Here is a 14186-nt window from a genome sequence, read left to right on the forward strand (position 1 = left end):
CATTTATACCAAAGTAGAACTACCTTTACAAAATAACATTATTTTGGCATTTACAAAGTAATTGGGATAGATCTTGAAGAAAATGGTTTATTAATTCAGTAAATGAATTAATAAATGAGTATTGGTGATACAAGTGTCAACAAGAGATGAGATAAAAAGAAGAAGATGAGTTCACCTAAATAGGTGAAGAGCTGAAAGAAAGGAGGAAGGTAAAGAGGAGGGTAAGATGCCAAAGGAAGTCGAGTGTTGAGGACTGTTTAGGGTTGCTAAAAGGTAGAAAAAGATCATTTCTCATCGTCTTGGAGGGTCTTTATAGAGGGGAGGTCTCGTACTCAGTGGCGCCATGTCATTGACAAATGCGGTACATGGTGATTGTGTGGCCGGTCAGGTGGCAAAGTTGTTGTGCGTGGGTTGTCCTCATACATGGTACTATTCTAATATTCCCTTGGCTGAGGTAGTATGAAGTTGTTATGCTCAATGATCCCTTGGTGGTCCCCTCTTGAAAGTGAGTGCGTTCCCGCTATAAGTAAGTGGCCTGGAAGATGAGGTTCCGGGTGGTTAGTCACCCAAGACCAACCTAGTGCTGTAAGGTAGTGAACCGTCTAAGTAATCTTCAAGTGCGAAGCTAAGTATTGGGAGGCAAAAGGTCATACATGAGTGCCTACAAGTACTTTCTCATGGTGCCACGTTAATGAATAGGGATATAATAGGTATAATTTGATACTTCGTCAAAATAAAGTAATTTATTCTGTTGAAATATTTGTACACTAAAATTTCGAGTATTGCTAAAGTAAAATAATATAATAATTACTATAAGCACTAGGATTAGTATGAAGAAGAAAAGAAGGTAGAGGATCAGTACAATCAGCCTAATGAATTGAATAATTGTGGCACTGGGCTAATTATTTTCCCCTCATTCACGGAGTGGAATTCGCCTGCTTCTTTTTCCAGACATGATATGTAATGTCCACTTTTTCTAACAAAGATGATTTTAAGCCAAAACAGATCAAACATTTACAAAATCACCCTGTTCCACATGCCCCAGCTTTTTCTTCTTTTTATATAGATAACACATTTAAAATGGATTAAATGCGAAATTGATAAATTCACGTCTCCTTTTGGAACTAAATTTCAGCCACAAACACACCTCGGGGGCTGTTTAGATTCTGTAAAATCAAAGATTACCCGAAGAGGGAGTCAATTGCGCCGATCAGTCCGTGATCTGCCTTTTGCTTTTTGTCCATTTTTCCCTTTACCTTAACAACTAACTGTTTCCTTTTTCATTCAAAAACAAAAGCTGTATTCAATTACTTGTTTCTTTTAAATACACTCTTTCATATTCCTTCCATTTAATCCTAATTCTTTCGTTTGATTTTGCCAAGTTAAGTATGATCAGATTTCAGTACATTTGACTTAATCCGAATTCAAAACTAAATTTGTAAGAATTCAAAGCTGGGCTCAACCTGTTATTGCGTTAGAACATTCTACGCCCCGTCATGCATGTGTGTCGGATTGGATACCTTCACAATTCTCTTTATTCGTGTAACATTTTTTTTCAATCATAATCGTTTTATATACTGTATATCGTATGAAAAGTGAAAACTATGTGGGTTGAAGGTACAGGAAAAGTTGCAGGGTTTAGGGTAGCGTGGGAAATGGGATGGGAATGGGCAATTGGCCAAATGGGAAAGTGTGAAAACTCATTTAACTACCAATCCTAGTCCTAACTAATCCACTAGGATCAAGTATGTCCCCCGTTTTCACACTACGCTCCCATAGAAGTAATTTTAAATTCATCAATTTCCTAATTTCCCCTTTTAAACATGTCTGTCCTATTTATGTCGTTCATACCTAAAATGTTAACTTATAAAAAATTTCTTAACGTATTAAAAGTGCGGAGAGATATGATAATAACAAATTTTAAACGTTTGGGAGCTTAACTACTATTAAATTTAAAATAACATTTTTTTACATTAATAACGTATATAATCTAAATGTGTTCATGAATTTGACGACCTATCCGATCTTATCAATTTCATCCAATCAACTTGACTTGCTTTAAGTTGGCTTGATTTAACTAACCAATGCATACCTCTAGCAATATATAGCATGTGAAATTATATCATAGCTTTCTATTAGAGAGAAGTTTTAGTTTTATGAAATTAATTTATGACAACTTATATGAATTCATTTACTATGTTATATTGGGCACCAACACATTTGGATAATGACCAAAATATCTCTACATAGTAAATCACATTATTTTAGAATAATTTTATCATTTTATACTATTTATATATAAAATAAAAAATATATATATACAAAATAAAATTTAAACCCAGTATACTTCAGCTTTTAATCAAAATATTATTTTTATTTATATATTTATTAAGTAATTTTATTTTATATCCAAATCACTGTTAAAAAGAACACATCAGTAAAGCTATTGACTAGATTCTAAAAATAGGTATATTGATGTACAGCATTCTTTCTAAATTTGATAAATATAATCAAGTAAAAGAGAAAAGAAGTTATAATAAATATTTCCTGTGTGTAGAAAAGTTAAAGCTAGTATTATTAAAATTATTGCATTAATATCTTATTAAAAATTGTATATTTATAACCATATATCATTTTTGCTAGGATAAGCATTCCCCCCAAATTAATGCATAATTTCATAGTGGAGTGGGAAACCAAGAAAAAGAGAGCAGTGGCATTCATGTGAATCCACAAAATAATCACGGCCAAAATAGTAAATCAGATTCCATTTTAGATGCTACAAAAGCCATCTCCACTGCCTTTCTCACTCACACCTATCATCTCCCTTCTTAACGACGACTCGAATTCTAAAAAAGAAAAAAACCTACAACATGAAACCCCTCTTCTCCGTCCCATTCTTAACCTTCCTCTTCTTCTATTTCTACTCAGTCCCGACCCTCAGTTCCTACGTATACGACACTAGCGCCACCACCGCCAACGTCATCAACTCTACAGATTTCATTCGTACAAGCTGCTACGCCACCTTGTATCCCGATATTTGCTATACTTCCCTTTATGGCTATGCCAACGCCATCCAACAAGACCCAGCTCGTCTAGCTCGTGCCGCCATTAGTGTCAGCCTCTCTAAAGCTCGTAACATGGCAGTCTACGTCTCTAACCTCTCCCGGGAAGCCGATTACGGCGCCGACCCAAGAGCCAGCGCAGCCTTGCACGACTGTTTCTCGAACATGGGTGATGCAGTGGATGAAATCCGTGGGTCGCTGAAGCAAATGCAACGGGTAGTGGCTCCAGGTTCGGAGTCTTTCAGGTTCCAAATGGGGAATGTCCAGACATGGATGAGCGCGGCTTTGACGGATGAGGAGACGTGTACGGACGGGTTCGAGGATGTGGCGGGTGGGCCAATGAAGACGGAGGTCTGCAAGAGGGCGGCTAAAGTGAAGAAGTTTACGAGCAATGCTTTGGCGTTGGTTAATAGTTACGCAGAAAAGGGCACAGTGTAATCCGCAAATGAAATGAAAAGGGTATAATTTCTAAATTAGCTGATGCCTATTGTTGAATGTTTTTTTTTTTTTTAAATGTACATTGGTTTCGGACATATCGATAATGTTTTGTTTGGTGATAGTAGTTTGGAGTTTCTGTTTTTCTTTACGTGACAGAGAGCTTTCTGGATTGTAACTCTAACCGAGTTTAAATATTAGAATGAACATAAAAAATTTCTACCACACTCCCGCTTTTATTTACCTAAAATGTTTAAATTATTTATATTATTTATATTTTAATTAAAATTAAAATGAAGTTATGTAAAATATTCATATTTTTAACCACCACATTAGCTGAATGAAAATATAATTATTAGGAATTCATTATATCCATTGTGGTTACAACAAATTTTAATTCTTTAAGATTTTGTTTTACAATACATAATAATTGAATTGAATTTATACTCTCTTGTAATTACAAAAATTGTAATCTTAGTTGGTATAAGTTATAATTATACAGTTAAATAATTTATATTTTAAAAATACTAATTGCTATAAAATTATTAGTATGATAAAAATAATTTCTAAACAAGTAATAAATTTAAAATCAAATCATCATATGTATTATGTTAGTCTAAAAAATAGTTGATACTACAAATATTAATAAAATAACTAGAAAAACAAACATCATATATAATTTTATCTAATTGTTCTAGTATATATTTGTTGGGTTATTCCTCTTTAATATTTAACATATACTTCTTATTATCATCTGTTGGTCCTTGACCAAACTCATCATCATTTAGATTTGAGTCTTATGCATCGTAAATATTATCAAGATTTACTTTTTACATGTACTCTTCAAAGTATGAATTATCTCAATTCCACCTATGATTAAAGTTATGAAATGTGCAATATGCTAGTACGATCCAACTTTTTTTTTTATGCTATACTAAGGTGATGTTAATATGAGAAATATATCTTTCTTAAAATAGCATATGTCTTCTTAACAACATTTCGAAGACTAAAATATCTCAAATTAAAGAGTTCTTGAGTTATATATGGTGCTTGTGTTTAGCATCATTCTCTCAAATGGTTTCATATCTCACGACATGGTATAAAAAATCTTTTGTATTTGCATAATTAGCATCGACCTTATAATATTTGGGTTCACAGTCCAAATAGTCTGTACCTATGAAAACTAATATAAATTTAATTTGGAGAAGGACTTGTGCTAGATTATATCTCTTTTTATAATACGTAAATTATGTTAAAATAATAAAAAATTATAATATATAACCTTTTTAATTTTTTTATAAATTTTCCAATAACTTTCATAACATTTTATAAAACTTTTATAAATAATATAATTTTTAATAACTTTAATATAAATAAGTAATGATAAAAACTATCACATTTTTTATGAATAAGTATATTATTTTATAATATTTAATATTGACACATTAATAATTTATGTCTATACTTCTTGACTATAATTTTTTATATAAATATATTAGAACACTTTTATAACATGTAAATTGTTTTTATAATAATTTTTTACCATAACTTTAGAATTTTTGAAGATTTAAATAATATAATTTTTTTATAAATTTATAAAATACAAAAATTATTTTTAGGATTTATAATATAAGAAATTTTTTCCATAATTATCTCAAACACTCATGCGTGTCTAGCTTATAATATATATTTTTATAACTTGTAAAAGTTAATATTTTTAAAATTAGATTTGGATGTAATTACCTATGTAATTATTCCAATTCTCATCCCCTAAGAATTGTAAAGTGGGGTGCTCCAATTACACCAAATTTAGTGGACCCATCAATTACTGTGGTTATCCAAACATGTCACCATTGTGTAATTATAAGCAATTACACCTAAATCCAATTACTAAATGGCTTTCCAAATATTATCTAAATGTGTTTGGTTGACAGAGTTTAATTACATCATAATTTCCTATATCACATTTGGTAGTATAAATTGTTAGACAACGATATAAGGGCAAAACACCATTAAAAGCCCTTTTTTTTTAAATTTACCGAAATGGGCCCGGTATTTTATTATTTACCGGAATTGACCATTTTCCCCGAAAACGCGTCCACGTTAGCGCGATGTCAGGGGACGTGGCAGAAAAACGCGTCCTCAAGGGCGCGCTTTGTCCACGTGGACAAAAAGCGCTCTGACGTGGACACGTTTTGTTGCCACATCAGCGCGTCCTAAGGGATGCGTTTTCCCCGCACGTGCATAGTGCCAACGATAAAAAAACTATAAAAACCCCCACCCCTTCATTTTTTTCACAAATTAATCCTTTTCTCAATTATTTTCTCAATTTCCTCTCAATTTCCTCTCAAATTGCTCTCAATTTCCTTCCAAATTTCTCTCAAATCCATATTTAATCTCAATTTGCTCTCAATTTCCTCTTAAATTTCTCTTAATCCCTATTTTTAATTATTTTAAAAAAAATTAATTTTTTTAAATCGTAAAAATTTGTACGAATTTAGCAATGGTCGAAGAATTGATTCGTCTTGATAACAAGCACATATTCATCGAACAAATAAGAATGGTAAGTGCTAAATTTATTTTTTAAATATTATTTAAGATTTTTTTATTTATGCATTTTTAAATAATTATTAATTTATTATTTGTTATAAAAGTCTGTAGATCGGATATTGGAATGCTATATCCGGAATATGCATGGTCCTCCATCACCGTTGGTAGAGAATTACCTACGGGAAGCAGGTTTTTGGCACGTGGCGACGGTAGGCTGGGGATGCAAGTTGGACCCGAAACTTATCAGTGTGTTGGTTGAGAGGTGGAGACTCGAGATGCACACATTCCATCTTCCATGTGGAGAGTGCACTATCACTTTGGAAGATGTCAATCTGCAATTGGGATTGCCGGTGGACGGGTACCCAGTCACCGGGTATGTTCAATCTGGCGATTGGGGAGCGGTGTGCTACGAGCTTTTGGGCGCTATTCCAGAGAAAATTAACGGAGGTCGGATCGAGATGGGTTAGTTACGAGATACATTCCCGGATCCGGATGGTGATTCAACCGAAGTAGAAAGAATCCGATATGCTCGGGCATACATTCTTCAGATAATTGGAGGTTATCTGATGCTAGGCTTGTCACGGAACATCGTACATCTAAGATGGCTGCTGAAACTCGTTGATTTTAGAGCAGGTGGTGAATTGAGTTGGGGGTCTGCCGTGTTGGCAACATTATATCGGGAGATGTGCGGGGCGACGCGACCGAGTAAAGCAAAAATCAAAGGTTTCTTGTCAGTACTGCAGTCATGGGCACGGTTTCGCTTTCTATTCCATATACATTCCCACTCATAACGAGGTAAATTTTATATTAGATTTTACAATTATTACGTAGATTTTTAAAAATAATAGTATGCTAAAAATTTTATTTAATTAAGTGGAACCATCCGACAAGTTATACTCGATTACCTACCCCTCTTGAAAATATACGGCTTTTATTGGATCAACGGTTGGAAGCACAAGTAAGTATTAAATAAAATAGATATTTCCATAATGAGATAGTCAATTGGTATTTAGTATTTAGTACATAACTAATATTTCCATCATGGTCATATAGTTTGAATGGACACCATACGAGGATCCAGTAATACGGGCAGTAATTCCGGATGAGTACTTACAAAATCCAAACGGTTGGCATGTGAAAGTCCCATTGGTCAACTTTGCGACTGTGGAGATACACCAGTCGGACAGAGTATTACGGCAATTTGGATTCCGACAACCAATTTCCGTGGCACCTGAGGTGTTGGATGATCATCACAAAATTGACCTACGGTAATTGCATACGGATTGGTCGAGATTCTGGTCACACTAAATCCAAATGTGGGAAGATCGGTATGACTATATACCTATTCGGGAACCAATCATCGTTCCAGAATTAGGGTGCGTGCCGGAATACATGCCATGGTTTAGGATCAATGGGAAGCCGTATTTACTCTCGCCAGAGGAGAAGCAGCGACAATTGTGTGTCCAAAGGGAACGACGTGGCCCTTTAAATCTAAGAAGAAGGGACGACGACGTAGGCACATCAACGAGGCCCAGAAATTCACCCGGCCCATCATCAGCGCCCATAACTTCATCAGGCCCAGCAACAGCACCGGCACAGTCACTCGACCCAGTAGTTCAACCGACGATACCCACGGCACAACCTTTTCAGATGATGCCATGTGCGTATCCTAACCCTTTTATGTATCCTAACCCTTATATGTTTCCTTTTTCTAGTCCCATGGCAGGTTTGAGTCAATGGCCCGGTTCATCTCCATTTTCGACTACGCCGATTGGACTGCCGATGTATAGGCCATTGTCGCAGGAGGGATCGCAAGAGGGGCCGTCGGGGAGCTTTTTTTTACCAAACACCATCACCGTATGGGTTTCAAACACCTTCGCTGTTGGTGAGGCAAACACCTCCACATTCACTATTCTATCAATGTGGCTCATCGTCCCAACACCGACAACCAGATCCCGTACCGGATGAACCAAAATCCCCGTCGAAAGCTGGACAAAGAAGGAATCCAGCGCGTAACCGTCGACGATCGCCGTGTGGCACTAAATCCGGCGGGCACGAATATTGATTTTTATTGTAAAATATTTGTACAAAATAGTTTATATTAATGTAATAAAATACAAAATAGTTTAATTTGAATATTTTGATATTATTTGATGTAATAAAATACAAAATAGTTTATTTTGAATATTTTGATATTATTTGATGTAATAAAATACAAAATAGTTAATATTCTTAATAATAAAAATTATTTTAAATAATTCAATATGTTGAACACTTGGCATATTATTTCATTTCACAAAATAGACAAATATTCTTAATAATACAAAGTTGTTTACAATGACGTTCAACTATTGCGATTTGGGCATGATCGGCTTGTATGGCTTAGATTCCTACACCATCCGTACAACTTGCCTTGACTGGCTGTTTCTCGGATATCCATATTGTTACGTATTCTAGTCGAGCAAGGTTGACCCTTCGATTTACGACATAATTTTCTATCCGGTAACAACTTAAAAGGAGTGCGCGATACGGGCGGCCACTTACGTTCATCTGGGACCGATGGGAAAACGTGTCTCCAGATGTTGTATATGTTTTCTAATTTGTACACTTCGTTGACATAGCTCATCAGATCCAGACGGAGAATCTGACAAGCTGCAATTATATGAGCGCATGGATAACGAAGTGCATCAAACATCCCATAGTCGCAAGTCCTATTTTGCAAGTCTTATTTCGCAAGTGTACACGATATTGCCCGCCAATAACACCTTGGTGCAGTCTGTCAAACTCTGTCACGCGAAACTATAAGTTGTCTCGATTGTGACACACTGTGTGCATGGTGTTCGATCGCGCCTTGGCCTTATTAATTTCTTGCATTACCTTACTGCACCATCCATGGCCTCTCTGCATCTGGCCTGCATAACTCGCTGCTCGCTTTGGAAATAGCGCCGCCAAATGAAAATATGTCTCTTGCACAACCAATGTTATCGGTAGATGGCGCGTTCCTTTTAGAATAGAATTTATGCATTCAGCCAAGTTTGAGGTCATATGACCATATCGTAGGCCGTCGTCGTATGCTTGTGGCCATTATTCGAAACGTATGTTGCAAAGGTAGTCCGCGCCTTCACTGTTAATTGAACGCAAAACTACCAACATCTCGTGAAAACGATCTTTATTTATTTCATCCCTACCAATATAAGTTCATAGCGAATATTACATACCACTTTTTCGTTTACAATAAATTCAAAATGACAAATGAAATAATATTAATAGAGACTAAATACCCATGTTGGTCACTTGTCGTCGTTCGCTCTTAGATGGATATTGCCTGTAGTAGTTGGAAGCAGCGTGCCTTAGGCAATATCAATGGTGTGTGCGCTGCCATAAGCTTCCCTATCGATCAAATGCAACAAGTATACTTGTACCCCGATCTAAAATAACACAGATATCAGGTTGAGGGCACACATGCCTCCTTAACCTAGATAGAAAGAAATCCCAGTCATCAGATGACTCCGCCAGTGTTATTGCAAACGCAATTGGAAAAATTCTCCCACCGCCATCCTGTGCCACTGCAAGCAATAGCCGATGAGTATACCTACCAAACATAAAGGTACCGTCAATTTGTACTAATGACTTGCAGTATGGAAATGCGTCTCGACATTGTTTAAAGATCCAAAATAGGCGTTTGAACACTTGGCATCCACGTAGCAATCGGTCGTTGTAGTACGCATTTTCCGTTTCAAGGTCTGTGATGCAACCTAGGACGTATCTTTCTAGCACTTGACACCACTGCTATATTTCATTATATGAAGTGTCCCACCCACTATGCATCTTCTCCAACGCCTTCTGCTTAACTATCCAAGCCTTGCTGTAAGAGGGCGTGTACCCCATTTGGCTACGAATATTGGCAATTAAGACCGGCACTAAACTCCTAGGATCTGCCTTCACCGTGGGTAGTATCAAGCTAGCTAACATAGCTGAATCCATCTTGGGATGATCTTGAGAAACACATATAAATGGAGTACATTAAATAATGCAACATTACGTAATAACAGTATTATTCATAAACCGTCAATATTGTACCTGCAGCACATATATGTGGACCTTTGTACTTTTTTATCTCCTACAACCTTGTCATTTTCCTCAATGAGGCGTAGATTTTCCATGAACATGTGTCGTCTTGCACGACACACTTTGCCTTAAACTTATTAGATTTGGATTTAACCACGTGGTAGTTAACGCCGTTGGTGATGCTATTTTATTTCAAAGTACCAATAAAAGTATCCTTTTTGGAAAACTGATTACCAACTTCAAATTCACCCGAATCTAGCCCCAAACTTGTACGATCACACAACCAGTGTGGTAGCTCTGGAAACTCCAACGCATCATCTGCAGACAGATCGACATTATGCATGTGGGCTGAAGGTGAGTATACTCTGAATCGTGAATTTTCTTTTTCATCTGAAGTCCTTTCAGCATCTTCAGGTTCTGTTGGAATAGGCTCCGGTTCAGAAAATAAGCCAACTTCTGTACCATCGGGCCCGGGCTCTCGAGGTGGATCTACATCGGAGTCATCTTCTAACCCAGTATCATCTGCAATGTACGAGGTCCGTCGTAGGGAGTAGATCATTCTTTCTTCTGGGCATTTCATAACGTCCCCAATTGGATGTAGATTGCCAACCACTAGAACTTTATGTCGTTCCCTAGTATGTATTTCCAGCATCATACATCGAGCCATCAACGTACATGTCCCATCCACGGACAGAGTGTCTTGCAGGGGATGTTCATTCCACATCGCTACCAAACATGGGCTGTTCCGTGTTTTGTAACCCGCTAACTGAGTGTCGGCCAGGGGTCGTGTATACCTTTCGAACACCAGTCGCAAGTACATCATTTGGCGATGTAAATTTTACATATAACTCAATATAAGGTGCTCCACTAGTAAGATGAGTCTGCACCATTGCCTCCAAGCTACGAGCACCTTTTATGTCGAACGAGTCATATGTCACCGGATCAATAGAAGAACAAAATCGATACGTAATAGACAGAACTTTCATTGGCATCATTCCAAAAATTTTACGCCTAATTCTTTTGCGAAGTTCTGTCAAATCTATGTTCTGGTTAAAAACCAGTCACACTGTATTCTCCGATAAAAAAACAACACCGTTCTCGGTGTGGCAAACCTCACCATCATAGTAAATAACAACACTAATACGTTCACTCATCTTTAATTTCTAACCTTCTTAGCCTCTGTAAATTATTTTTACTGTAACTTATGAAATCTGAGAACATTTTTTGCCTCATTTATAGCCTTAGCCCAAACATTCTACTGTAGCAAAAGCGCGTTCACGTGGGAGCGATTTCAAAAATTCTTTCAATAAAACATCCTGCTTGAAGCATTTTTTATACTATTTGTTCAGAAACGTCAACTCGAAATTATTTTTTCAGGACTTCCTGTAGCAAAAGCGCGTCCATGTGGGAGCGATTTCAAAAATTCTTTTGATAAAGCATTCTGCTTGAAGCGTTTTTATACTATTTGCTCAGAAACGTCAACTCAAAATTATTTTTTCAGGACTTCCTGTAGCAAAAGCGCGTCCACGTAAGAGCGATTTCAGAAATTCTTCTGATAAAGCATTCTGCTTGAAGCGTTTTTTATACTATTTGCTCAGAAACATCAACTCAAAATTATTTTTTCAGGACCTACTGTATCAAAAACGCGTCCTCGTGGGAGCGATTTCCTTAATAAATTTTTAATTAAATTACTTACGTAACCCTAAACCCTAATTTAATTGATTTTTTCTTAAAAAAACCATAAACACAAAACCTAATCCAATTTTGAAAAAATTATAATTAATTTAATTAAGAAAGCCTAAACCCTAATCCCTTATTCGTTTAATTTTTTCTCCAAAACCCTAAAAACCCAAAACGTGGGAGAAACGGGCAAAACGCGTCCCCAGGGGAGCGCTTATGTGGCAGCAAAACGCGCCCTTGAGGGCGCGATTTATGTCCACGTAGGAAAAGCGCGCCCTCAGGAACGCGTTTTTTTTCCACGTCCCCTAACATCGCGCTGACGTGGTTGCGTTTCCAGGGAAAATGATCCATTCCAGTAAATAATAAAATACCGAGCCCATTTCGGTAAATTTAAAAAAAAGGGCTTTTAATGGTGTTTTGCCCACGATATAATTTTAAATGCTAAAAAATAATATTAATTAATATAAAAATTATCAAAAATACTTGAGGAAAAAATTTTCTAAACAGGTAACAAAATTTGAAACCTACTTATCATATGTAATATATTAGTCTAAGAAAGAATCAACAATACAGATTACAAATAAAATCAAAGTAACGAAAAAAATATTATACATAATTTTATCTAATTACTCTAGCATTCCATATTTGTTGAGTTGTTTTCTCTAAAATTTAGTGTATACTCTTTGTCATCATTGGTTGATCATTGAACAAGTATGAATAAGTCACGAATCACGAATCAACCAGACACCAACTTAGTTATGAAATTATTACATACCCATATTTTTACAAAGTAACAATATTAATAGGGTGTTTTGTTTTTCATGTTCTTTTAGTAAAATAATACTATGATAATATTTGAACTTAAGACAAATCAATTTTAAATTTAACTTAACCATTTCTACCAATATCTCATTTAACTTTAATGTACACTTTTATAAATATATTATTTACATATTTTTTTCACTCACAACATGGGTGTGCTATAGGACTAGTTTATATTTAAGTCCTTGACTAAAGTATTAAAACAAGGGAATCGGATATCAACTCAATTGAAAACTACTAAAATATCATTTATATATATAAAACATGTTATATTATTATGAAGATATTTTTATCTTTTATATTTTATGTACAATCACTAAAAACTCAATTATGATGAAATTTAAACTTGTAAGACATTAAATTTTAAATATTTAGTTTTATCATTTTGTTAGGATTAAACCGTATATGTAACAAGAAAATAAAATTAAAACTGGAAAGACCAAACACACAAATATTTACGTGGAAAAATTCATTCGAAAAAGAGGACAAAAAACCATAAGAAAATGAGACTTCACTAAATGAGCAAACACCAAAATAGTACAAGATGAAGATAATCTTAACAAACACCCTAAACCTAAAAAAACAATGCACTTTAGCTAAAACACGAAAATTCTCTAAAACTCACAAAACTCTCTCAATCTTAAAGATGATGAAGATGATTAATCTAGGTTACAACAACTCCTTTTATAGGCTAAATTAATAGGTTAAATACGACTAAAATAAACCTAGACTAATCAAAGTTTAACTATAAAACATTAATAGAGATTAACTAGGAGAAGAAAACTTGGTTGAATTCAAAACACATCGCCACATCGCAATGCCGTATGTCCCTTGTTGGGACGTTGTTTTATTTTCGTCGGGACATCGATGAGAAAATACACGACACACTCTACAAATCTCCACCTTCACTTGTATTTTCTCATACCTTCATTTCTAAGCCTATCATAGGCCTATTTAAACATTTGCAGGACACTCACCAAGTCCAAAATGGCGTTTGAACTTGAAAATTGAAGAGCAGATCCACTGTTTAATCTGAAAGAGTCAAATTTCTTAAACTGATGTCGAGTCAACTCTGACTCCGTAATTATCAAGGAAATTGTTGCCATAGTCTTTCGACCTCTCATCAAAACGATAACTTCACGGGATACATTAATGTCGCTTGACTCGATAACAATTCTACAAGTTTTCGAGTCCAACATTCTCAAAGAGATGAGGTTTTTCTCTAAATTAGGAACATGACTACCATCTAACAATATCTTTATAATCCAGTCGTGTATCCTAATCTGAATGGTACCAATACCGATTATCTTACAGATTGAACCATTCGCCATACACACAACTCCACCTTCAACTGAACTAAATGTAGAGAACCAATCCCTATTAGGACACATGTGGAAAGAACACCCTAGATCTAAAATCCACTTGGACATAAACTGAGACCTTTCGGTCGTAGACACCAACAACCAATCATCACCCTTGTATTTGGTCGTATTAGCATCAACTACTTCATCCTCGTTGCTCTAAGCAACCCTCCCGTTTTTATTTTGCAATTTGTAACAATATGCCTTA

General features: G+C 35.5%; 1 protein-coding gene across 1 annotated transcript; it reads left to right on the plus strand.

Annotated features, from left to right (window-relative positions):
- Positions 1-2769: 2769 nt before the first annotated feature.
- On the plus strand, positions 2770-3722 carry LOC105794406 (21 kDa protein). The gene has a single exon (XM_012623567.2). The coding sequence runs from the start codon at positions 2871-2873 to the stop codon at positions 3498-3500; it is 630 nt and encodes a 209-aa protein (XP_012479021.1). The 5' UTR covers positions 2770-2870; the 3' UTR covers positions 3501-3722.
- The last annotated feature ends 10464 nt before the right edge of the window (positions 3723-14186 follow it).

Source organism: Gossypium raimondii, unplaced genomic scaffold (genome assembly GCF_025698545.1).
Source record: "Gossypium raimondii isolate GPD5lz unplaced genomic scaffold, ASM2569854v1 Contig00255, whole genome shotgun sequence".
Classification (NCBI taxonomy): Eukaryota; Viridiplantae; Streptophyta; class Magnoliopsida; order Malvales; family Malvaceae; genus Gossypium; species Gossypium raimondii.